Raw genomic sequence first — 25,937 nt, forward strand, 5'->3', positions numbered from 1 at the left:
ACAACACAAATGTATTTTTCACACATCTGGAGACTAGGAAGTCAAAGAACGGGTGCTGACCAACTGGATTCTGGTGAGGGATCTCTTCTTGGCTTATAGATAGCTGCCTCCTTGCTGTGTTCTCACAGCGTGGGGAGAGAGCAAGAGAGAGCTATTATTTCTTTCTAAAAGAACACTAATCTTACTGGATTTTGGCCCCGTTGTTATGACCTCATTTAATTTTTTAATTACTTCTATGCTCCAAATGTAGTCAGGTTGGTAGTTAGGTCTTCAACATATGTATTTGTGTGGCAGAGGCACAGTTCAGTCCATAGCAAGGGACTAATAGGGGAAGAGAATAGGAAAGAGTAGAAGAGGGTGGAAAAGAGAGTGGGAAAAGAGAGAGGGAGGAGATGAAATCAACAGGGCTTTGTGGCTGATTAGATGGTCAAGGAGAAGTTCCTTGGCAGAGTCTCCACTGTCTCTTGAGCAACTGGAGGGTGCCCTTCACTTTGAGAAATGGTAGCTGATATTGGAGGGAAGAGGATAAATTTGGTTTTAGATATGCTTGGTTTGAGGTGTGTATGGATCGTGGATAGTTGGATATGTGCTTTTAAAATTCAGGATAGAAGCTTAGGCTAAAGGTATAGATTTGTAGACCTCTACTTCGAGGTGGGAGTTTTACCCATGGGATTACATTACATGGGTTTTCATGGAACTCCAGGGGCTAGAGTGTACTGAAAATGAGGAGAAAGTGTGGCCAGAAGGATTGTATGATAAACAGAAGAGACCGAGGACATGAAAATCAGGGAAAGGAATGTCTCAGAAAGGAGAATGGCCAACAGCGTCATGGAGAGAGTGTTTAAAGTAAGGTATGGAAAGAACTCTTACGGTGCAATAAGTAGAAGTTTATTGTTTACCTTAGAGGAAGCAGTTTCAGTGGAGGGACGGTGGTGAGAACCAAATCAGAATAAAGGAGGAAATGGTAGGTGGGAAACAGAAACTGAATGTAAATTTTAATGGGAAGTGGGAGCCAAGGAAGGCTCAAGTAAGTCATTTGTCAATTTGTCAGTCTTGTGATTAGCATGGTTTTACATCTGCTGGGACTTTGTAGGTAATATTATATTATATATTATATCATGATATATTGGTGTTATATATTATTATGTGTAATAGTAATATATGATATATATTATGTAGTTATATATCTGTTATCTCTGTTATATAATCTGTTAGCTCTAGTATGTAATATGTTATATATAACATAATCAGTATAGATTAAATGCCTATTCAGATGTATATTTATTGTATATAATCATACCTATTGATATATAATATATGCTGTATATGATATATTTTATAGATAAGATATGGAAAACATGTAAAAATATCGTTCTTTTTACATTTTGGATGTTAACCCCTCATCAGATATGTCATTAGCAAATATCTTCTCCCATTCTGTAGGTTGCTTTTTCATTTTGTTAATGCTTTCCTTTGCTGTGCAAAAGTTTTTTATTTTGACGCAGTCTCGTTTGTTTGTTTTTGCTTTTGTTGTTCTCGTCTGAGGAGACATTGAAAAAATACTGCTAAGACCAACATCGGATTGCTTACTGCCTGTGTTTTCTCCTAGGAATTTTATGGTTTCAGGCTTTAATCCATTTTGATTTTATTTTTGTGTATGGTGTAATGCTGTGGTCCGGTTTCATTCTTTTGCATGTAGCTGTCCAGTTTTCCCAACACCATTTATCGAGAGATTGTCCTTTCCCCATTGTATATTCTTGCCTTTTTTTTGTTGAAGATTTATTGTCCATATAAGCATGCGTTTATTTCTGAGCTCTCTGTTCCGTTCTGTTGATCAATGTGTCTGTTTTTGTGTCCGTACCATACAGTTTTGATCACTATAGCTTTGTAGTATAATTTGGAATCTGGAAGTGTGAGACCTCCTCCAGCTTTCTTATGATTACCTTGGCTATTTGAGGTCTTCTGTGGTTCCATACAAATTTTAGGATTATTTGTTCTAGTTCTGTGAAAAATTCCATTGGCATTTTGATAGGGATTGCACTGAATCTTTAGATTGTTCTGGGTGTTAGGGACATTTTAACAGTATGGAATATCTTTCCATTTATTTGTGTCTTCTTCAGTTTCTTTCATCAGTGCCTTATTGTTTTCAGAGTATAGGTCTTCGCCCTCCTTGGTTAAATTTATTCCTGTGTATTTTTTTTTTTATACAATTGTATATGGGTTTTTTTTTTTTTAATTTTCTCATTCTGATAGTTTAGTATTAGTGTATAGAAACACAACAGATTTCTGTATATTGCTTTTTATATCCTACAACTTTACTGAATTCACTTATTGTAATAGTTTTCAGCAAATAGTAACAGTTTTCTTTCTTTTTAATTTGGATGTCTTTTGTCACTTTTTCTTGCCTAATTGCTGTGGCTATGATTTCCTATACTATGTTGAATAAAGTAGTGACAGTGACATACTTGTCTTGTTTCTGATCTTAAGAGAAAGCTTTTAGCTTTCACCATTGAGTATGATTTTAGGTGTGGGTTTCTCATATATATCCTATAGTATGTTGAAGTATGTTCCCTCTCTACCCACCTTGTTGAGAGTTCTTATCATAAATGATTGTTGAGTTTTGTCAGATGCTTTTTCTGCATCTATTGAGGTGATCATATGATTTTTAGTCTTCGTTCTGTGAGGGTGGTGTATCATGTTGATTTGCAGTTGTTGAACCATCCTTGCATCCCTAGAATAAATCCCACTTGATTATGATACATGATCCTTTCAATAAACGGTTGTATTAGGTTTGCTAATACTTTGTTGAATTTTGCACATGTGTTCATTAGGGGTATTGGCCTGTGGAATTACACAATATTATAATTTAGAACAATAGTGATGCCTGTGAAAGTCATATTTATAGTGTCTTCCTTTTGCTCAATATTTAACAATTTAGAAGGAAGTAAATATGAATAGAACTGTTAAAATACTTGTGTTTTGTAATTTTTTACCCCCACCTCTGGCCCAGTGTTTCTGAGGTTTAACCAAAAAATAAGAAAGAAAAAAAAGCCTAGGAAAACTAATTTGTAAACCTATCTCCTTTAGGGCTACATGCACTGTAATTTGAAACAAAATAAAGTAGAATAAGACATTCTTATTACTGGGGCACCTGGGTGGCTCAGTCAGTTAAGCGTCTGCCTTCGGCTCAGATCACGATGATCCTGGAATCCCAGATCAAGCCCTGAGTGGGGCTCCCTGCTCAGCAAGGAGTCTGCCCCTCCCCCTGCTCCATTTCTCTCTCTCAAATTAAAAAAAAAATCTTTAGGGGCACCTGGGTGGCTCAGGCAGTTAAATGTCTTACTTCAGCTCAGGTCATGATCCCAGGGTCCTGGGATCGAGTGCAGCATCAGGCTCCCTGCTCAGTGGGGAATCTGCTTTTCCCTCTACTCCTCCCCCCTGCCCATGATCTCTCTCTCTGTCCCAAATAAATGAGTAAAAAAATCTTTAAAAAAAAAAAGACATTCTTATTACCTAGGCTAGGGCTATATCTTTCCTATATCACTGAGTTTACCAGCTGGATATGCAGTTCAAATATTAACATTAACTTTTCTTTTCCCCTTTGTTATTTTTATATTCTTCTATTGGAGATGTTTCCTTGCATTGTGAAAATGGATGCATTCCTTATGCTATATTAGTTGCAGTGGATTTAGTCTTGGTTGAGTTATTTTTAGCCCTATTTGAGTGGTTATAACCCAAGGTCCTTTTCATTACTTTTATCAGCAAAGTTAGGCAAAAAATGATATGATTGTGAGGAGACTGGGTAGCTGTCAAAGGGAAGCAAGAGCTAAACAGCCCATCTTGGGGAAGGCCAGGACCCCGTGCTCTCGAAGACCTCGCCATCAGCTGATTCTGTTCCACTCACCTTTCTTCACTGTGTGTGTCTAAGTACTTAGTGCCTGCATCACTGGCGGTGCGCACTGACAATCTTTCATTGGAATTGAAGACAGAAAGTGTGGACTCCAAGGTTTGCTGCTATCAAAAGTCCTGTGACATCTGTGGCCCAGTGTAAAGGCATTTCCTCCTCTTCTGTATTTTACTTCCTTGCTCCAGATAGGCTCTGAAATAGCCTGGGTTCCTCCAGAAGTAGTCCCCGAGTTTCCCTAATGTCAAGAGCAGAGCCAGTGTTTCCACAAAAGCCAAGGTTTATGCAACAGGAGTTTATCTGCAAGGGTGATGCCAGGAAGCAAGTGGGAAAGGGACAAGAAGCGTGAAATGCTGGAAATGGGAGAGGTAATGCAAGTATTACCATGTTGCCCAGTGCTATGAACAACCAATTGATCGCACAGAATATTCTGAGAAGTGTTATGAAATATGTCTCAGAACCCTTCAGAAGGATCCAGATGAAGGAGGGAAGCATTTATCCATGGGCTTCTCTTGTCAATTTGTCAAGCCCCTATGGGGCTTTTACTGTCCTGTCCTCTGGATCTTTCACTGGTCTGGGGCAGAAAGCACGAGTTACAGTAGCAATACGTATAGGATTACAAATGGCATATGAGATGTTTAACACAGTCTTTTATTAAAAGACATCATGAAGTGCTACTGTTATTTGGTCTCCCTTAAAAGTCAATCAAACAATAAACTTCTCAGAACTGTAAGCAATTTAAGCTTATTTAGTGTAATCCCCTACTATTCCTTCATTTTGGTGCCTTGCTCTCTAGGTCATTTCCTTTCACCCTCCATTCTGAACAGGCCAGTGTCCCCCTTCTTGGAGAATGCCATTTTCACTTGGTCCTTCCCACCTTTAAGTTCCATCCACTTAGGGGCCCTTAGGTGGCTCAGTCAGTTAAGCATCTGACTCTTGATTTCTGCTCAGTCATGATCTCAAGGTCATGAGATTGAGCCTTGCATCAGGCTCTGTGCTGGGCATGGAGCCTGCTTGAGATTCTCTCTCTCCCTCTGCCCCACCCCCGCATACTCTCTCTCTCTCAAAAGAAAAAAGTTCCATCCACTTAGCATGTTCCTAGTACAGATCAGAACCCCAAAATGCTACTTTGTGGCCCTTGCAGTGATAGCTTGTGTGAAAAAGGTTTTCGAGTGTAGCCTTAGTATAAAGTCATACTTTCATTTGTCTCTGATCTTGGTAGCCAGGAAATTTGAAATTTAAATGACCTTGCTGCGTTTTCTTTCTTTTTTAAATGGATATGCAGAATATGAAATGAAATTTAGGAAAAGATCATGGCAAAGAATGGTGTGGTGGTATATATAGTAAGTGTATTGGTTTCAAAAATGCATTGATTGTCCTCAAATAGCTGTTGCTTTGTTGTTCTCAACTAAATTTCAAAGCACTGAGCAGGTATAGGCTCAAAGACACAAATTAGAAAATATTCCATTAAAACGATTTAATTTTCTTCTTTTGCTGGTTTTTAAAAGTCCATAAACAAGCACTTGGGAAGAGTTTGCTGTTTGTTTTCACTTTTTAAATGGTAAAACTGAGATGTAGATCTATATTTATTTTATATTTATTTGAGCCAGAGTTAGTAGCACCTCCAAGATTGTAACTTCTGAGTTTGTCAGACTAGTTTGTTTTCTCCAAGTGTTTTTTTTTTAACATGTGGCTCTACCTAACGTTTCTTTCTTTTTTTTCTTGCCCACCCTCTGATTCATAGATACTTCTGCTCTGCAGTTGCGTGTGTAAAATTTCAGAATGAAGTAATTTTAGCGAAGTGTATTGGACCTTTCTTCTTTAGTTACAGACTATGTTAATGTTTTCTTTATTTAGAAGGCTCAAATAACATCTTGTATCTCTTGTAATTTACTTATTAGAACTTAATATTCACATCCATTTTACTTTTTCATTTCATTGATACACTTGGTGAAAAATAATGATTTTCAGTTTCTGTGGTTACTGCTTTGTTACATTTAAATATGCTTAATAGATTACTATAATTTAAAAAAAATCTCTGCCTCCTTGGGTATTACTGTTTCTTTTATTAAAATAACATGATTTATTTATTTTTATTTTTTAAAGATTTATTTATTTCAGAGAGAGGGCACGCTTGAGCAAGCAGGATGGGGAGGGGCAGAGGGAGAGGGAAATAAGACTCCCCACTGAGGGTGGAGCCCAACGTGGGGCTCGATCTCCACACCCAGAGATCATAACCTGAGCTGAAACCAAGAGTGGGATGCTTAATCGACTGAGCCACCCAGGCACCCCAAAATAATATGATTTATTAAAATCATTAAGTGTAGTTCTTTATGTACATTATATAGATGAATCATGCCTGTATTAGGTGATTAGACAGTTGATCTACTTTTCAGAAATGAAGTATTCTTTTAGTATTTCAGGTAGTTTTTCACTAATTTGAAAGATTGTTTTTGAATACTTGTCAGTCTGTTTGTTCTATTAAGGTATATTCTCTTTCTTTTTAATTATTTTTCTTTTTAAAGATTTTATTTATTTGAGGGGGAGAGAGAGAGAGAAAGAGAAAGAGTGAGTGGGAGGGGCACAGGGAGAAGCAGATTCCCCGTGGAACAGGCAGCCCGGTGCAGGGCTTGATCCCAGGACCCTGGGACCATGACCTGAGCCGAAGGCAGTCGCTTAACCAACTGAGCCACCCATGTGCCCAGGCATTTTCTCTTTAAATTAATTTGGTGTATAGCCCCTGCTCTTCGACCAGATATGATAACATTTTGTGTTTTTGCTGTGTGATTGCTGTGGAGTCACCATCCTTCCTGGAGAAGAGCTGGCTTATTGTAAATAACTTTGTACGGTAGGTTGATGATCTTTCATGTTAAATATACTCTTCCTGGATACATGTTACTAAAAAGTCATGGCTCTGGGAACTTCTTCAACTCCTTTCTTGTTTTTGTTTTAGGATTTTCCTGTTGAACTGGTCACGATTGGAATAGCTTTACTTCTGCTACAGACTCCAGCAAGTCAGCAGAAACCAATCCTAAGTCTAGGTAAATAAAAATAGCCTCACAAGAGTAAAATGTAACTAGAACATAAGTGTTGGCAGGAGTCTCTTGAGCTACATATTATGCTATCCTAGAAAGTCCTGTATACTTTGAGTTTTTGTTCTAGAATTTTCCTAATTAATCATTCTGAAATAGAACTTTGTTTTTCTTACCGACAAGGTGTTTTGTGCAAAGGCTCCATATACCATAATTTACCAAGTATCTCGGCTGTCCTAAGAGTGAGGAATGGGACTAAAGGCGGGTAAAAATGTTCCATTTAAAAATACGGTATAAAATCAAGTTGATAGGTCTGGCCGATGGCAACCAAGTCACACCTTTAAAATGCAGCTTTTATGCTAATGATGCGTCTCTTTACTCTGGGTAACATCTATATAGTAATGGAGGATCTGTCTAAATTATGTGGCATGGTGCCATCAAAAAAAAATGAAATCTTGCCATTTGCAACAACGTGGATGGAACTAGAGGGTATTATGCTAAGCGAAATAAGTCCATCAGAGAAAGACAATTATCATATGATCTCACTGATATGTGGAATTTGAGAAGCAAGGCAGAGGATCATAGGGGAAGGGAGGGAAAAATAAAACGGCGAAACCAGAGAGGGAGACAAACCATAAGAGATTTTTTTTTTTAAGATTTTATTTATTTATTTGACAGCAAGAGAGGGAATACAAGCAGGGGGAGTGGGAGAGGGAGAAGCAGGCTTCCCTCTGAGCAGGGAGCCCGATGCGGGGCTCGATCCCAGGACCCTGGGATCATGACCTGAGCCGAAGCAGACGCTTAACGACTGAGCCACCCAGGCGCCCCAAGAGACTCTTAATCTCAGGAAACAAATAGGGTTGGTGCAGTGGTGGGGAGTGGGAGGAATGGGGTGGCTGGGGGATGGACACTGGGGAGGGTATGTGCTATGGTGAGCGCTGTGAATTGTGTAAGACTGTTGAATCACAGACCTGTACCCCTGAAACAAATAATACATTATATGTTAATAAAAAAAACAAAAATTAAAATAAATTATGTTGCATGGTGCCATGATCTGCCAGTACATCCCCACTCTCATTTTAAAGTGCTTAAAGAGGTAGATACTGATTGTGTAGCTCATTGTGGGCCTTTTAATTCATCATGATTTTGAGGGTGAATTCCTTTTCCACTTACAGTCTGTCTTAAGAATGGCTGTAGCACGCAGAGGGGGCGCTTGGCTTCCTGCACTCTTTTTGTCTATTGGCTTTGTGCTCATTTGTGCCCTCCTCCTGAGGCTCTTTCTGAACTGCTTTTGCCTTTTTTGTTGATGTTGTTGTTCTCCTAGCGGTGCACATGGCATCTTCCCAGAGGTATAATTTGCCAGGGTTGGTACTTCTGACAGCCATAGGTGGTGGTGGTTTTTTTTTTTTCCTCTTCTATTTTTTAATTTAAATTCAATTAATTAACATAGTGTATTATTGGTTTCCAAGGTAGAGGCCAGGGATTCATCAGTCTTATATAACACCCAGTGCTCATTACATCACATGCCCTCCTTAATGTCCATCACCCAGCCACCCCATCCCTCCCACCCCCCTCCCCTCCAGCAACCCTCAGTTTGTTTCCTATGATTAAGAGTCTCTTATGGTTTGTCTCCCTCTCTGATTTCGTCTTGTTTTATTTTTTCCTCTCTTCCCCTATGATCTTCTGATTTGTTTCTTAAATTCCACATATCAATGAGATCAAATGATAATTGTCTTTCTCTGATTGACTTATTTTGCTTAGCATAATACCCTCCAGTTCCATCCACTGACAGCCAGGGTTTTGTATTCTTTTTTAAACAGTTTTATTGAGGGGCGCCTGGGTGGCTTGGTCATTGGACGTCTGCCTTCGGCTCGGGTCATGGTCCTGGGGTCCTGGGATCGAGCCCCGCATCGGGCTCCCTGCTCGGAGGGAAGCCTGCTTCTCCCTCTCACACTCTCCCTGCTTGTGTTCCCTCTCTCGCTGTCTCTCTCTCTGTCAAATAAATAAATAAAAATCTTTAAAATAAAATAAAATAAATAAACAGCTTTATTGAGGTATAGTTTACTTACCATAAAGTTTACCATTTTTAAGTGTACAATAAAGTGGCTTTTTTAAAAAATGAATTTACAAAGTTGTGCAACCATTACTACAGTCTAGTCATAGAGCATTTCTATCATCCAGTATGTTACGTTGAAAAGTAGGGAAGATCGGCTGTTTAGTATATTGGGAAAGAGTGTTCAAATAGGATAACCAAGAAGATATTGATGATTTCAAATTTGACAAATGCACAGCATTAATACAATGTTATGCTTCTTAATTATTAACACTAGCCTTGATTGTAAATAGCAATTTATAAAAATGCCTGGAAGATTTATAATAAAGACAGAAATGTGTACATTTCCTGTTTTATTAAAGATAATGGATTTTCATAATCTCTCAGGGACAATTATGGATTAAGACTAACATTTCGATTGGAATGATACAGAAAACATTTGCATGCCCCCTGTACGAAGATACATGCACATTCGTGAAGGTTCCGTATTTTTAAAACTTAATAAAAAAAAAAGACTAATATTTTGGCAGAAAAGGTCAATTAGCAGTGTTAGAGTAACAGGTGTTTGTACTTCATACCATGTTCAGGTTTGACTTCCAAAAGATGAAAAGAAAATATTGGCAACTCACTGACATGACTTAAAACTTGTAGACTTTTTTTGGTGTTGTGGGGAAATTGATTGATAATCTAGCTCAGAAGCCTGTGAATAACATCTTTTGGTAAATTAGGGTTCAGATAATTGTGAAAAATATATTTCTGCTTTAACTCATTCTGTTAATGGTCTGGGGGAGATTATATATGTGAGTAAGGTATTGCACATTTGTGTGTGTATTTCTGATGTGTAAGCTGAGTGTCCATGTTAAAAAAAGAATCATTTATGAAAATGGGTTTGATTGTTGCTGGTTATGGACTCTGAGACTTTTCCTGCACACAGCAATTACTGTGAAGGACATCCCTGCTTCACCTCATTTACTAATGCATCTCAATATAATTCTCACCTGGGTTTATAAGGGAAGCATGCACATTGGTCTTCAAATCCACTGATCAGGAACTCAGGTCTTTTGGCTCTGTTGAGAGCAGTGGAAGGACTGGACAATATAAGGACAACAGTTGAATTGTATTTTATTTATTTTTAAAGATATTATTTATTTATTTTAGAAAGAGAGCATGCAAGTGTGTGTGTGGGAGGGGTAGAAGGGGAAGGGCAGAGGGAGAGGGAGAGAATCTCAAGCAGACCCCACACTGAGCATGGCGCCTGATGTGGGGCTTGATCTCAGGACCCTAAAATCATGACCTGAGCCGAAACCAAGAGTCGGATGCTCAACTGACTGAACTACTCAGGTGCCCCAGCTGAACTGTATTTTAAAGAAAGTCATATTTACTTAGAGAGTTGGTTTATACTTTATGGTATGTATTTTCTCTAAGAGTATCCTGAAGTTATCAGGAACATACATTAACAGCTTGTTTTAGATAATCGTTAATTTTTATGTTCCTTTCTAAAAGGATAAGATCCATCCTCTTAGTTATGTGTCTGACCCAGTTGTAAAGGGGTAAGAAAACTTTTTGCATATCACTCTTAAACAAAGTAGCACTTGGTTGGATTGTGGTAGTAATTTTTTAAATGTGAATTGTTGTTTTGATGAATAGCTTTGAAGCTCCTCTCTGTTGCTGGGGGTCAGAAAATCCCAAGGTCATCCTGGGTGCTCGTGATGCCAGTTCTGCAGATACTGTCTTCTACTGCCTTGGAAGACTGTATATCCATGCATGAAGAAGGTCCTTCGAGGCAACAGTTGGCTTTGAACCTTTTGGAAACGGTACAGCAGGAGTCCTACAGAGACGACCACCAAAAGGTAATGAGTTCAGCCTTGTTTCTCTTATTTATTTTTTTAAAGATTTTGTTTATTTGAGAGAGAGAGCGATTGAGAGACCGTGTGGGAGGAGGGGCAGAGGGAGCAGCAGACTCCCTGCGGAGCAAGGAGCCCGACGCGGGACTCGATCCCAGGACGCTGGGATCATGACCTGAGCCGAAGGCAGCCGCTTAACCGACTGAGCCACCCAGGCGCCCTTGTTTCTCTTAAATAAAGGCGAAGTGGTAAATGTGGGACTGCTGTTCGTGCAGATAATCTCACCTCCTGATGAAGTATGTTGGGGTTTAAACTCCTCCCCTTGAACTTTACCATTCTGTCAGGCAGTGATGTAGCTATTAGTATATTCTTCTGGACTGTGAGAGGGGAGTGTAAAATAAGTTTTGGAAATACTGTATAATCTTTTTCCTCTTTGAGTTTTCTTTAAAAAAAATTTTTTTTTTAAGATTTTGATCTATCAGAGAGAGAGAGAGTGCAAGCACAAGTAGGCACAGTGGCAGGCAGAGGGAGAGGGAGAAGCAGGCTCCCCACTGGGCAGGGAGCCCGATGAGGGGCTCGACCCCAGGACCCCGGGATCATGACCTGAGCCGAAGGCAGACGCTCACCCGACTGTGCCACCCAGGTGTCCCTTTCTTTGAGTTTTCTGATATTAGTTGTTAGAGGTCCTGAGAAATCCTGCAGAAAAGGAACTAGTTCTGTTTAACCTGTTGCTCCTCCAACACGTTTGAGCAAGGAATCCTTTTTTCTTATCATATTCTTTAATTTAGCATTTTATGCAGCATGTTGTTACATCTGGGACAATCCAAGGTGGGAAATCTCCTCAAATGCCTGAAAATTCTGGGATCTGTGAGACCTAAGACTTGATTTTTTAATATGTGGCACCTTAGGCCATTTTCCTTGGCAAAATGGCTCTTGATGTATCCTGCGTGGTCCCCTCCATTGCTACCTTCACTTGGAAGACTGCTGGTCTCTCACGCTGCATCCCTGTTCCCCTTGCTACACAGACCTCAGTCGGCTTTGTCCGTCTCACCGTTTCTGTCATGATAATGTAAAAGTATTGTCAACGTCTGGTTAGTGGCTGGGTTCTGGGCCCACGTTGGTTAGACATTTTCTCTTTTGGCATTTGAGTATTGCCTTCAGTGAAATGTAGTATTACTTTCCCAGCTATGAATTTGATGGGGATTGAATGAGCATTAAAGCAGTAAAACTGGTGAAACATCTTATGTCTCCACGGAGAAAGATAGTATATAAATGCAGGCGAGAGCCAGTCGTTTCATCTGCAAAAGCAGGCATGCGTCTAATCGTGTGTTGTTAAATGTGCTAGCAATAAAAATACAGGCACTGTAATTCCTGGTTTGAGGGCGCAGCAGAAGCTAGCGTATAGGCAAACTGACCATACTCTACAGCTTCCGAATTCCTAATTGCTTGTCTAAAACTTTCAAACTTAAAGTAGGTAACTGAGTTGCATTAAGAGAAGGAAATTTTTGCCTCTGCCCCGATAGGACAGAATGTGGCCCAAATTTTCTAATAGCCTTTTACTTTCTGTTGTGGTTTGCTCCTGATTGGGTTCTGGATGGGTATGGGGACAGGGCAGGATGTACTGATATCTGAGAGTTCCGTTCTTTCAGCTCACAGGTGATACTTACTGAGAGTCGCCCTGACTCTAATTCATGAGCACTTGCTTTACTATTCGCTCACGTGTGTGAATCTTACTCATTAACGCTAATAGCTGGACTTTCTCTTCAGCAGCTTGTGTAGGGGGAAGAGGAAGGGATACTATTAGGGCTATAAACATTCTCCTGATGATAACGTGCTGCTTTATGGAGGCTTGGAGTGGAGACATGATCACCGTTTTTAAAATTGCAAGCCACAGTTTGCTGTTGGCTTTTCTTCCACGCCTGTCCAGGCCTCTATATTCCAAACACACCTATAAATTTAACAGGATGCAAACTCTCCACGTCTCTCCCTGAATCTTTGCTTTTGCTCACAATGCTCTTCTGTCTCCTTTGCCTTGACTGCTCATTCTTCAAGACCCAGCCAAATGTTCTCAGCCTCCCGGAGTCCAAATTCATGACCTTCTTCTTGGCATCCCCAGCTCTTTTAATATTACTCAGTTGTGTTGTATCTTAAGTAAGAGGGCTACGTATATGTTCTGCAAACTCATTGAGGGAAAGGATCTTGGCCCTTCTCACACTTGGCCTGTATTTTCTAAGCATGTTGAAATTGAAATTGCAACAATTGTTGAACTTTTTGTGTTTTTTTCCACATGAGTGTTTTTGCTTTATCGTTGTCACCTGATCATAGATGAGAGCATTCAAAGTCTTTTAGCCAGTTGTTAATGGAATACTCTGATTTTCCACATATTTAAATAAGCTAGGGTGTTATCTATTTAACTTTGCATCCTCAACACCTGACACATTGTTTACTGCATGATAGACATTCAGTAAATTTCTATTCACTGAGGGATGTGTGCTTCTCATAAGGATATGGAAGATTGTTTTACCATCTCCACATATTATAGAAAGACCTTTGTATAAAACACAGATCTTGTTGCTTTTTATTATTTCTTTTTGGATGGGTGACTCTGACTTAGCATGTTTGATTTAGAACTAGAGCACTTCTTAGGAAGCACAATTCCTCTGGGGAATGAAAATAAGGTTAAATGTTCTGTACCACACAATTCTGTATTCCCTATCCATTTCTGAAGTGTTGATAACCATGAAATGAAACACGTTTTAACTTCCAATTTCTAAGAATTAAAAAATGTAAGCTATCAAAACAACCACTCATCTTCTTTTAAAGATTAACATAATCTAATAAGCTTTTAATATTTTTTAGTGGTGTGTGGAAAACAGGATTCCTTCTATTAGGCTATTAAATGTGATATTTAAAACCACCTATTTGTGTTTTTGTAGGCTAAAAAAAAGAAACAGACACTAGTTGTAAATTCTAACGTGCTTAAAATCTTTGTGCCCCAGCCCCCAGAGAATGTGGGGGGAGAAAGAAAGCACCAGGGTATGAGTCTGGGTCTAGGCAGGAGAGAGAGACTGTGCTGATAATTTGAACAAAGAAAAACTTAATACAAAGAATTATTAACTAGTAAACGGTCTCCAATGACTAAAAGTTATAAAAGAAAAACTTAATACAAAGAATTATTAACTAGTATACGGTCTCCAGTGACTAAAAGTGTATAAAAATACAAAGAATTATTAACTAGTAAACGGTCTCCAATGACTAAAAGTTATATAAAAGCCCTGAGGCTCTAAGGAATATTGCATTAATAAAAGTAAGGAACAGCTACTACTTCTAGGACTGGAGAGATTGATTACCCAAGGAAGGAATGGAGAGGTTCTCCCTACTCAAGACCGAGATCAGACCTTGTAGAAAGAATGTGGCGGTGGCTTGCTGGATGGTGACATTCTCTGGGGTGCCTCAGGTCAGAGCTGGTCTGTAGGAAGCCACCCCCTGGGGTGTGAATGGGGTGGCCTGTGTCCTCCACAGGAAGACACCTGCTGGGGTCTCTTGAATGCCCCCTGGCAGACACAGTAGGAGAAATCCCTGAATAATATTCCAGTGTATGGATATACACCACATTTTACTTTTCCATTCATCTGTTGATGAACTTTTGGGTTGTCCTCACTTTTTGGCTATTATGAATAGTGCTGTTATGAACCTTCCTATACAAGTTTTTATGTGGACATGGTTTCATTTCTCTTGGGTAGATACCTAGGAGCGGAATTGCTAGATCATACGGTACTCTGTTGGAGGAACTGCCAGACTGTTTTCCAAAGGGACTATGTCATTTTGCGTTCCCACCAGCCCACCAGCTGTGTATGAAGACTCCAGTTTGTCTGCATCCTTCCAACACTTGTCATTGCCTCTGTTTTTGCCTCTGGCGGGTGTGAAGTGCCTTTTCATTATGGTTTTCATTCGCATTTTCCTGATGACTTCTTAGAATACTCCCTTGACAAGTGAGGAACCTGAGGCTAGACAGGTTAAGTTGCCCAAATTACACAGGTAGTGAAGGATAGAGTTGAGATTCAGATTTTTGACTGTTTAAATATAGAGCCTATATCCTACTGCTCCAGTTTGATTTTTTCTTTTGGTAATTTGTCATCTTTGTGCTGAACTTGCGAGTAAATAGAACAGTTGCAGATTTATAGGCTAACACTAAGTCATAGTACATTAAAATAAACTGGCTTCTTAAAAACTTTTGGTTGGAAGTTAAAAGGAGTTAGTAAGTCTTAGATCTTGTACATCTACCATCGTCTTCTGAATAACATGGATACTGAGAACGGTGTGGGTTGTCCTTTGGTGATAAGCAGCCCTCCCAAACCTCTCCACTCTTGACTAGATTCTTTATAGAGGTATAGAGCAGAAAGAGCCTCTTGAGGCTTTGTCTAGTCCAGTCTTCTGCTTCTGCTCTGGTGAGTGATTAAATCCCTTCTAGCAAAAATCTGTCCTCCTTTCAAGGGGCTCCAGGTTTGAGTTTCCATACTCCCTCTCCTGATCAAATCCTGGCTCCACTTTGGTTAAGCCTATTTTCATCCCTATTACAGATGAGTGTTATTCTTTTTTTTTTTTTTAAAGATTTATTTGAGTGAGAGAGTGCTTGGGAGAGTAGGACCATAGAGGAAAGGGCAGAGGGAGATGGAGAGGGAAAGAGTCCCAGGGAGACTCCCTGCTGAGCACGGAGCCTTACTTGGAGCTTGATCCCAGGACCCTGAGACCATGACCCGAGCTGAAGCCAAGAGTCGGACGCTTAACCGACTGAGCCACCCAGGGTGCCGTAGATGAGTATTATTCTTTAAAGTTAATGAAAATCTGTATTGTTCACTGAACACACAATTTCTTTTTAAGACTCCTTTAGGCAAAGAAGTACTATCAGATACCTCTCTTATTGTTAACACTTAACAGACTTGAACATTTTTATTACAACCTTTTTCGAATAAAGATTCTCAACTAATATCTGTAAAAGATGTTTTACAACCATTTAATATTAATTTAAATGTTATTTTTTTATGGTGTCTTGTCTCTTGCATTTTTTTACTGAGATGTAATTCACCTAAAATAAACCTCTTTTATTTTTAAACACCTGCTTTCTCCTCTAAAACACAGAGCCCACCAGCACTTTCAGCGCCCCCCCCCTGCCCCGCCCCATGGGGGCTGTGGGGCCAGGATTTGGTAGCTGGTGCTCAGAGAAAGCCCCAGGCCGCATCCTTGCCCTGGGACTGTGCCAAGGGCAACTGTCACCCACTGGGACAGAGACCCTGTTCTGGGATGTCTCATTCAACACTGTGTTTTTCTCCTGCTGTTCGAACCTTAGGCAAACAGACAAAAAACAGAACCTAACCATCAACATGATACTTCAAGTAAAACAGGATTACTTTCCTGTTTCAGTATGTTTACTCTTACCCGTCTGGGTAATGTTGCTGCTTTTGACTCAATTTATGGTTGATGGTGATTTCCAATTACTTTCTTTTATACTCCTATCCACCAGCTTTATTTTTCTCTCCAAAAGATGACAGAGATCATATTTCTCTGTATTTTGCAACTTTAGAGACTGTGCTAGGTGCTTTATTGTGTCATTATCTACCTCAATAATCTTGGTAGGAAGGTAGTCATTACTTCCATTTTGCAAATGAGCAAAGTGAGGCTCCGAGATTGTATAATAGCCTCTAGCTGGCATGGCTCTGCTAAAGTCCTGGTCTTTTAAATCTCAAGTCCAATGCTGTTTGTCCTTTGTCTGAAGAACTTGACTCTGGTCTTCAATGAATTTCATCTTTGGGTTGGGGAAGTATTTTTAGAGAGAAAGAGCTATAATAAATGTAAATATTTAACTTTAAAAATTTATTATTTTAGGGGTGCCTGGGTGGCTCAGTCGTTAAGCATCTGCCTTAGGCTCAGGTCATGATCCCAGGGTCCTGGGATCAAGCCCTGCATCAGCCTCCCTGCTCAGCAGGAAGCCTGCTTCTCCCTCTCCCACTCCTCCTGCTTGTGTTCCCTCTCTCTCTGTCTCTCTCTGTCAAATAAATAAATCTTAGAAGAAATTTATTTAAAAAAATTATAACACATTGAAGTGGTTCAAAAAATTATAAAATGGTATACAGTGAGAAGTTTCCTTCTCACCCTTGATTCTGGTTGCCCAGTTCACATCCTCTCAAATGGAAAATGAGTAGTAGCTGTTAATTTCTTTTGTATTTGTCTCATAACTTTCTTTGCATATATAAGCAAATACAAATATATAGTCCCCACCCCCTTTAAAAAAATAATTGGTAGCATTCCAGGCACAATGTCTGCATCTTGTATTTTCATGAGAGCTCTTTTCATGTCAATAAAGATAGCTTCCTCATTTGTTTTTACAGTGGGGTTTGCTTTCAAATGGTATCTCTACTCTAAAGCATATACTTGAGACAATTGAACACCTATGTCCTCACAAAAACTTTTATAGGACTATTCATAGCAGCATTATTCATAATAGCCAAAAAGTGGAAACAACCTGATGTCTATTAATTGGTGAATGGTAAAAATGTGGTATATCCATTCAATGGAATATTACTTGCCAATGAAAAGAAATGAAATGTTGATACAATCCACGGCCTCGATGAACCTTGAAAACCTGCTGTGTGAAAGGAGCCAGTCACCAGAAAACACTATTATATGAAATAGCCAGAATAGAAACAAAGTAGATTAATTAGTGGTTGCCTGGGGCTGCGAGGGTGGCGTTGGTGGAATGAGGAGTGACTGTTAATGGGTATGGGGTTTCCTTTTGGGGTGATGAAAATTAGCCATGGTGATGGTTCTACTATGCCATGAATTACTAAAGGTCACTGAGTTGTAAACTTTAAAAGGATGGGTTTTATGGTATGTGAATTGTATCTCAATAAAGCTGTTATTTAAAAAAATTTCAGAGGTGCCTTGCTGGCTCAGTTGGTAGAACATGCGACTGGATCTCAAGGTCATGAGTTCAGGCACCATGCTAGGTGTGCTGCCTACTTTAAAAACAATTTTTTTTTATAAAGCTTAATTTTTTTTAAAGATTTTATTTATTTATTTGACAGAGTGCAAGCAGGGGGCGCAAGAGGCAGAGGGAGAGGGAGACGCAGTCTTCCTGCTGAGCAGGGAGCCCGATGCAGGGCTCGATCCCAGGACCCTGGGACCATGACCTGAGCCAAAGGCAGATGCTTAACATCTGAGCCACCCCGGCGCCCCTATCTAGCTTAATTTTTACTTCCCATCCTTTCAGTTGTTCTGTATACATATAAGTCAGTCTCTCATAACAGGACAGTTATAATCTAGATATTTCTAATTTGTTTCATCACACTCTGAATGAATTGAATCTTTTTATTAGCAGGCAATATTTAAAGCTTCTTTAATGTCTGTGACTTCTCCTGAGCCATGTGGGCACACTGCTCACCTTGGCAGAGTTCTGTCTCTTCTCTGTCCCTGACGGCACTACTTTATTTCCATGAGGAGTCCTTTCTCAGATCGACTTAAGCATAACCTCTTCTTTGGGTATCATTTCAATTTAGAGCTTTCAGGCTATTTAAGATTTTTATTATTTATTTATTTGACAGAGAGAGAGAGACAGTGAGAGAGGGAACACAAGCAGGGGGAGTGGGAGGGGGGGAAGCAGGCTTCCCGCTGAGCAGGGAGCCTGATGCGGGGCTCCATCCCAGGACCCTGGGACCATGACCTGAGCTGAAGGCAGACGCCCAATGACTGAGCCACCCAGGTGCCCCTGTCAGGCTATTTCTTATTGCAGAAGTTATTCCCAGCTATTAATTCCCAGGTTCCAGCTGAACCAACGCTGTTCCTGTCAACATACTGTCTGTTACAAAAACGAATTGTCTTCAGTCCAGGTCTGCCACCTGCCCGGGGTTGTCTCTTACTGGAGCTGGAGCTGGGCAAATACAGTGACTTTTTTTTTTTTTTTTTTTAAGATCTTCCCTCTCACGGGGCACCTGGGTGGGACAGTTGGTTGAGCCTCCGAATCTTGATTTTTGGCTTGGGTCATGATCTTGGGGTCCTGGGATTGAGCCCCGTGTTGGGTTCCACACTCAGTGCAGAGTCTCCTTGTCCACAACAACCTCCCCACCCCCTGTGTGTGCACTCTCTCTCTCAAATGAATAAATAAATAAATAAATAAAATCTTTAAAAAAAATCTTCCCTCTCACTGGTGAATACTTTAGTGCTAATAGGTTTTTTTTTTTTTTTCCAAACTCCATTGCCTCTGGACCTTGTATATTGATCCTTTTTTTTTTTCTTGCCTTAACTAGGAGCGAATGGTAAATAGGTTGAAATCAGGTGTTCTAGAGTTCCATCTGTTTTCTTTTGGTGTAATCCTATTAGCTCAGATATGGGCACAGTTTTTGGCAGAAATCGAAAATTCTGTACTTTGTGGGAAGGATTGATTTCTTACAATGAAGTCTAAAAAATACATGACTATATCTCTGACAAATATACTTACCTCATTTATTCATGCCTGTTTTTGCTGGTTTTTCAGCTCTCCTACAAGCTCGCGTTCCCCATAACCAGCATGTATGGATCAATATTTACAGCCTGGAGGATCCTTGAAGTAATGAGAGAAGAGTCTGCAGCCAGTGACTGGCTGTTTTCCATAGAGTCCTTGCTCCCTATTACCACAGTGATCCCTGTGCATGTTTTCCTTTTGTTGGCTCACCTCCTTGTTGAAGATCAAGGACAGAATCTTCGCCAGATACTGAAGGTCACTACATTATTAGCCCAAGCAGATTCCTCTCAGGTAAAGTAAGAAAATAATGCAACAGTAATGGGGGTAGAGCTTAACTTTTGGGATTGTAGATTATTCGTTTGCGGATGATTTTGATCAAAGTTTTAAATTATGGGTTGATTCTTTTTTGGGGGGGAGTTTGAGGGGCTATTTTTATCTTCTCCATTTGTTCTTTTTTGTCCTTATTCTGAATTAATGAGTACTTCATGCAAACATTTCTTTAATGAAAGCACATTTCACTGTGAAATCTACACATGATGCTATTCTGGTATTACGGTTTATTCGTAGATTTGCTCATTTGTTAACACTTTTGTTGACTCTTGTAGCCTATTCCAAGGTGAATATCCCTTAGTTCTAATATTGGTCTTTTATTTTTATTTATTTATTTTTTAAAAAAGATTTTATCAGGGAGAGAGCAAGCGCAGACGTGGGGGAGGGGAGGGCAAAGGGATTGGGAGAAGCAGACTCCTCGCTGAGCAGGGAGCTCGACATGGAGCTCCATCCCAGGACCCTGGGATCACGATCTGAGCCGAAGGCAGATGCTTCACCGACCGAGCCGCCCAGGCGCCCCTAATATTGATCTTTTAAAGTGGATGCAGATTAATTTAGGGTAAAGATGCCTATGCAGTAGGCATTCATCTCTTTCTGACTTTTGGCAATTTGATCCTATCTTCATTCAGTCTTTAATAAACTAAAGAATCCTGGGTCCTTGCTATGTATGGTAATGCTGAACATGCTGGGATATGGGGGTAAATGATCATTTTTCCTATCTGCACAGAACTTGGAGTGTAATAAGCTATCAGACATTAATAAGATTCCCCTCCCCCTTTAAACTAACCATATATTTGGTAAAGTAATCTAATTCTTTCCCATTGGGTAGACCAAAGGGAAGGGTTTCCTAACCAAATAGCTATGGTATGTGCTTATGCTTCTTTCTAAACACGGTGAAGAAAAAGTTCATCTCTTTATGGAAAATTTGTGTTCCTTTAGGAAATAATTTAGTTGTAGAGGTGGGATAAATATGTTTATCTAAGATATGAAGTTAATGTATTTGGATTCTTTTTATCCCCAACTTGTCATGCTCATTCCTTTTAGTCAAGTAAACAACTGCTGGTCACAAAAAGTTTTCCTTCTGACTAGACCTCCTGTGGTCTGATTCTCCACGTGGATCTGTGATGTTCTCAAAGTACCTTTGTGTCATATACGGTGTGGGCATAATGTGAATCATTTCACTTTGTTTCCCACTTTATTTCTCCCTTCACCTTCTATAATAAATGCTTCTAATAAATGCTTTGTTTCAGTGCAGACACCTTATAGGATAATATCTTTATAATAGTTAATGCATAGATAATGCCTGGAGATTATCTAAAGAAGAGCTATAGTAAGTTACCCGACCTCTGTATGCCACTCATGTAAAACAATATATTACATCAAATTATGTGTTGATACTCAGGAAATGCATTGGTCTTTGAAATTCTAGGGTGATACTTTTGGTTATAAGTAACAGAGACGCATCTGTCTTAAATAGCTTTTATTAGCTCCAGAATTTAATTCAAGCATGGCCTAGATAGTATATTCACTGTATAGTTTCTTTGTTTCCTCTGTGAATTGGCTGGCAGCCCAAAGCCTTATAACCTTATATTCCGTCCAAAAGGAAGAGAGATGTAGAGGTGTTTGGATTGACCTTGTTGGGTTATGTGCCCACACTGAATCAACCGTTACGGCAGGATAATGGGACACTTTAATGCACTTTAATTGGCCATCGTGGGTAGAATGGAAGTGGGTGAAGTGTCAGCCCTGAAATTGTCTGTGCCACCAGGATCATGTGGGTTGAGGATGGGATGATTCACCAAAGGAAAAATAGTTTCCTGGAAATAAAAGTGGGAATATGCTAAATAGGCAAAAAATGTAGCGGAGAACTTCTCAGTGTTCTGGGAATGCTGAAATGGTTTAAGTGCATTTCAGGTGTGCCAAGAATATCTCCCCTCTGAGCTCTCAGGCAGCCAGGTAGCTGTCCAAACGCAGAGTGCTTGGCTGATCGCCTCTGGCCACCTGGTGTTTCAGATAGTTACCCCACTGTCCTTAGAAACGTGATTTTCATGTGTGCCATGAAATGGAAAAGGTTGGGAAGTACTAGAGTGACCATCAGGTTTATTTATTTATTAAGTAAAAGTTTAAGAAGCAGTGGGAGAAATCGAAGTCGGTATGTTATACTTCTGTTGATTATTTCTTGGATAGTTTTGAAAGAAATGAGAGTGTCATTGTGCTGTCAGGATGAATAGTAGGGTGAAATGCTTAAAGAGTTATTCAAATTTCATGCATAAGCAAAGGCAGTATCATTAATAAGAACTTAGTTGTTGTGAAAAGGACAGAAGAAGTATCCTTGAACTAGGAGATACTGTGTTTTTGTTTTTCTTTTCATATTTATTCATTTATTTGAGAGAGAGAGAGAATGAGAGGGCAGGGGAAGGGGCAGAGGGAGAGAATCTCAAGCAGACTCCCTGCTAAACACAGAGCCTGATGCGGGGCTCAATCCCACAACCCCTGAGATCATGACCACAGTCGAAATCAAGAGTCCAACACAACTGACTGAGCCACACAGGCGCCCTTAGGAGATACTGTTATTTTCCTCACTTTTTATGAAGTGACCATTTCATATCCTCTCACTGGACCTTAGTTATAGGTAAAGTAGCCAAAACGAAAGGACTTTATATTTGAAAAAAGCCAATTTTCCAATTGTGAGTAGATACTTGGAATAGACTCAGTTGAAATGAGTTATGATTGTAATCTGTTATTGGCGGGTTGTTTCTATTTCTTTTATTAAGTTGACAAGTCTGCATGAAATGTATTAATATTTCATGTGTGTTTGTCCTTTCTCACCTTATAGAAAGAAGCTATATTATGTTTAAGCAATCTTTGGCTAGATTCATGGGCAGTTGATGCTAAGATTGATTGATTGATGGGTTTGGGGGAGAGAGAGAGACAGAACAGAGGGACAGTGAGAGGAGGAATCAGACTCCCTGCTGAGCGGAGAGCCCGATGCAGGGCTTGATCCCAGGACCCTGAGATCATGGCCTGAGCCGAAGGCAGATGCTTAACCAACTGAGCCACCCAGACGCCCCTCATGGGCAGTGGATACTAAACAAAAGTCTTAGACTACTAATAAGCAGTAGCTAAGTAAATAGGTAGGTAAGAGTAGGAATTTCAAGGCTGTCTTCCACCTCTGTTTTGGTGGTCACTTAACCTCTATGGTAGAATTTGCTGGTCTGCAGTATGCTTACTAAGTATTGAGTTTGTGTGTCACCATGATTTATTGAAAGAATCCTACTGTAAGATCTTGTGAGAAAAAGTATTTCAAAAGTTTGGAAGAGATGAAGTATGTTTTGGTATGCTTGTTATTATTATTCTAAGGTATTAAATTACGTTTAGTGCTGATCTTATTGGTAGTACAAGTCATGTTATATTAGTGTTCATACTGGTAAGAAAATGGGCTTTTTAAAAAGCTGTGATTGTGTTACTTCTTACTTATCCTGCAGTTTGATGGATCCTCTTCCTCCATGAGTTTTCATCCTTCATCTCTCACCTGGTTCCCATGGGGCATGCATTTTCCATGTGGTTTAATAGCTTTAGGGCCATGGAAGACTAATGGAGTTAAGTGGTCTGAAGGGAACTTGGCTTTGTGAGTATCATTTTAGAATTAACTGGATGCAGATGATGGTGTTAAAATAACCAGATAATTAACCAAAGCCATAGCAATAAATTAACACTTGAAAAAAATAGGAACACCCCCCCCCCCCATCTAGGAGTGCTGTCATTAGTTACTAATAATCCTAATAGTTTTCTTCTTATAGTTTTCTTACCCAGACACCATGAGATTGAATTTGCAGAAGACTCAAGCTCAGGTCAGGCAGCACTCAGTAAGTTTCCTTTTACATGCTTGGTGGGAATGTCTTTTTTTTTTTTTTTAAAGATTTTATTTATTTATTCATGAGAGAAAGGGAGAGAGAGAGAGAGAGAGAGCGAGAGGCAGAGGCAGAGGGAGAAGCAGGCTCTCTGCTGAGCAGGGAGCCCGATGCGGGACTTGATCCCAGGACCCTGGGATCATGACCTGAGCCGAAAGCAGACGCTTAACCATCTGAGCCACCCAGGCGCCCGGTGGGAATGTCTTCTAGTGTTCTGGGGAGAGATCCAAGAATGAGCATCCTGTGCAAATTCCCGTGGAAGTCTTGGAAGTTTTAAACACATCGATTTAGTTTAGAGAGAGTTTTTCATATCATAGCCTGTGCTTATAATAAATGAGAGTGCCATCTATTTCCTAAATTAGTGTTTTTTCTGGAAATAAAAGTTGACAGATTGGTGTGGTTTTTGGTTATGTTTATATAATAGTTCCTGCCTTTCTAATACTGAGTAATGTTATTTTCCTTCATTTTGATGAAAGTCATTCTGACTGCCTTCAGAGATGCCTGAAAGAGAATTGAAGCACATGGCTCATGTACAGTAATGTCCAGTTGGCCTTATTCTTTCCTTTTCAGAGAGCTATTTCCTACCTCTGTGAATTGTTCAAGACCTGGTTTCATCAGGTGTGAAATCAGTGGTAGTGAATTGTAAACATGGACTTTACCGAGTTAATTAAGGGATAATGTGGACTCCATGCCTAAATTAGGACATTTTCTGAACTTTATAGCTATTTATTTATTCATTCATTCATTCATTCATTCATTCATTTATTTTTACTAAGTAGTCTTCGCACCCAGCATGGAGCCCAGCGTGGGGCTTGAACTCATGATCCTGAGATCAAGACCTGAGCTGAGATCAAGAGTCAGGTGCTTAACCGACCGAGCTACCCAGGCACCCCTATAGCTTTTTTTTTTTTCCTAAAGATTTTATTTATTTATTTGAGCATGAGAGAGAGAACATGAGCAGGGGGGAAGGGCAGAGGCAGAGGGAAAGGGAGAAGCAGAATCCCCGCCGACCAGGGAGCCCGATGTGGGACTCGATCTCAGGACCCTAGGATCATGACCTGAGCTGAAGGCAGACGCTTAACCAACTGAGGCACACAGGTGCCCCACCCCTATAGCTTTTTAAAAAGACAAATCATATTTTGAACCCTGAGCCAATGACTGGCCAACTTGTATATAACATGACTGTGGACAGTTTGGAAATGTGTCAAACTGACAACTTCCTTAAGGAGAGGTTAATAACTCTTAATCAACAAACCAGCTTCAGGTAAACTCCATATGTTTACCTGGGACTCCCCTAACCAAACCCCCAAGATGTTTTTCAGACCCCTGGGCCCTATGAGAAGAAAAGGCTGTTTACAAAGTTCTTAAAACCTTCCCTATCTATTAGCTTAGCTATATTATATTAACTATATTATTAACTAATTATTGCAACATTGTAATTTATTGTATTATATATTTGACAGATTATATATATTAAATATATAAAATATATAATTATAATTATTATATTGGATGTGTTATTAACTATAGTTTCCCTATAGTTGTTGGAAGTGAGATTCTCCATCTGATCCTGGAAAATAACAGAGGTGTTGGAGGAAGCTATTTTTCCACATTGCAGTATGTTTATACAAAAGCCTTATTGGAATTATTAGGTGCTTAATAGTAGGTCTTCTAAATATATGTAGGGAGAACACCTGGCAAAAGATTTTAGTCTTTTTGAAAATCAGAGCTCCCTGTTAGTGGTTTTAAAACCTGAGAAAATGTGTTTTCTTCCTATCTTTCTATATATAGTAAGAGTTTATGGCAAGATTACATAGGTGTAGGCATTGAACATTAACCACAAAGGTTAGTAATTTTTAGGTAGGCCCAGATGGTTTAAAATGAAATCTTATTGCTTAGTATCTCAACCTCAATGGAATAACTCTAAATACTACATATAACGTACATCAGTTTCTTTTTGACTGACTGATGGAATATGCCTAGCAGGAGAAGTTTATGAACTTTGGCTTTAGAGAAGTACATATTCCTTCCTTATAACCTACCATCATTGAAGAGCTTAACAAGTTAAGTTTTGTGAAACTCACTGCCTCTCAAACCCTTGGTACTTGCTTACTTTTCTCTTGTTCGGAAGTGGGGAGAGGGATGCAGATTTTTTGTTTTTATTTTTTTTTTTCACTTGCAGTTTACAACTCTGAGTTTTTTTATTTCCCTTTTACGTTTTGGTTGTTAAGTCTAGTTAAAGGTCTTGCTTAATGGGAACAATTGCATTCTTTGATAATTTAATTTTATTCTTTGTAATGTTTTCAGGGCTTAATTTTTTCCAATTGTAAAAGTGTACACACTTCTGAGCCATTTGAAATCACTTATGT

At 39.6% G+C, this 25,937-nt stretch overlaps 1 protein-coding gene across 4 annotated transcripts in view; it reads left to right on the forward strand.

Annotated features, from left to right (window-relative positions):
- The window catches only part of FOCAD (focadhesin), a 309,238-nt gene that overhangs the window by 83,716 nt on the left and 199,585 nt on the right, over positions 1 to 25,937 (forward strand). For all 4 annotated transcript variants that reach the window (XM_036082633.2, XM_036082632.2, XM_078061288.1 and 1 more), the window contains 3 exons: positions 6,858 to 6,945; positions 10,637 to 10,839; positions 19,361 to 19,618. In XM_036082633.2, coding sequence (XP_035938526.1) covers positions 6,858 to 6,945; positions 10,637 to 10,839; positions 19,361 to 19,618 — 549 coding nt within the window. The remainder of the gene's footprint in view (positions 1 to 6,857; positions 6,946 to 10,636; positions 10,840 to 19,360; positions 19,619 to 25,937) is intronic.

The sequence above is a fragment of the Halichoerus grypus genome, chromosome 14 (genome assembly GCF_964656455.1).
Source record: "Halichoerus grypus chromosome 14, mHalGry1.hap1.1, whole genome shotgun sequence".
Taxonomy (NCBI): domain Eukaryota; kingdom Metazoa; phylum Chordata; class Mammalia; order Carnivora; family Phocidae; genus Halichoerus; species Halichoerus grypus.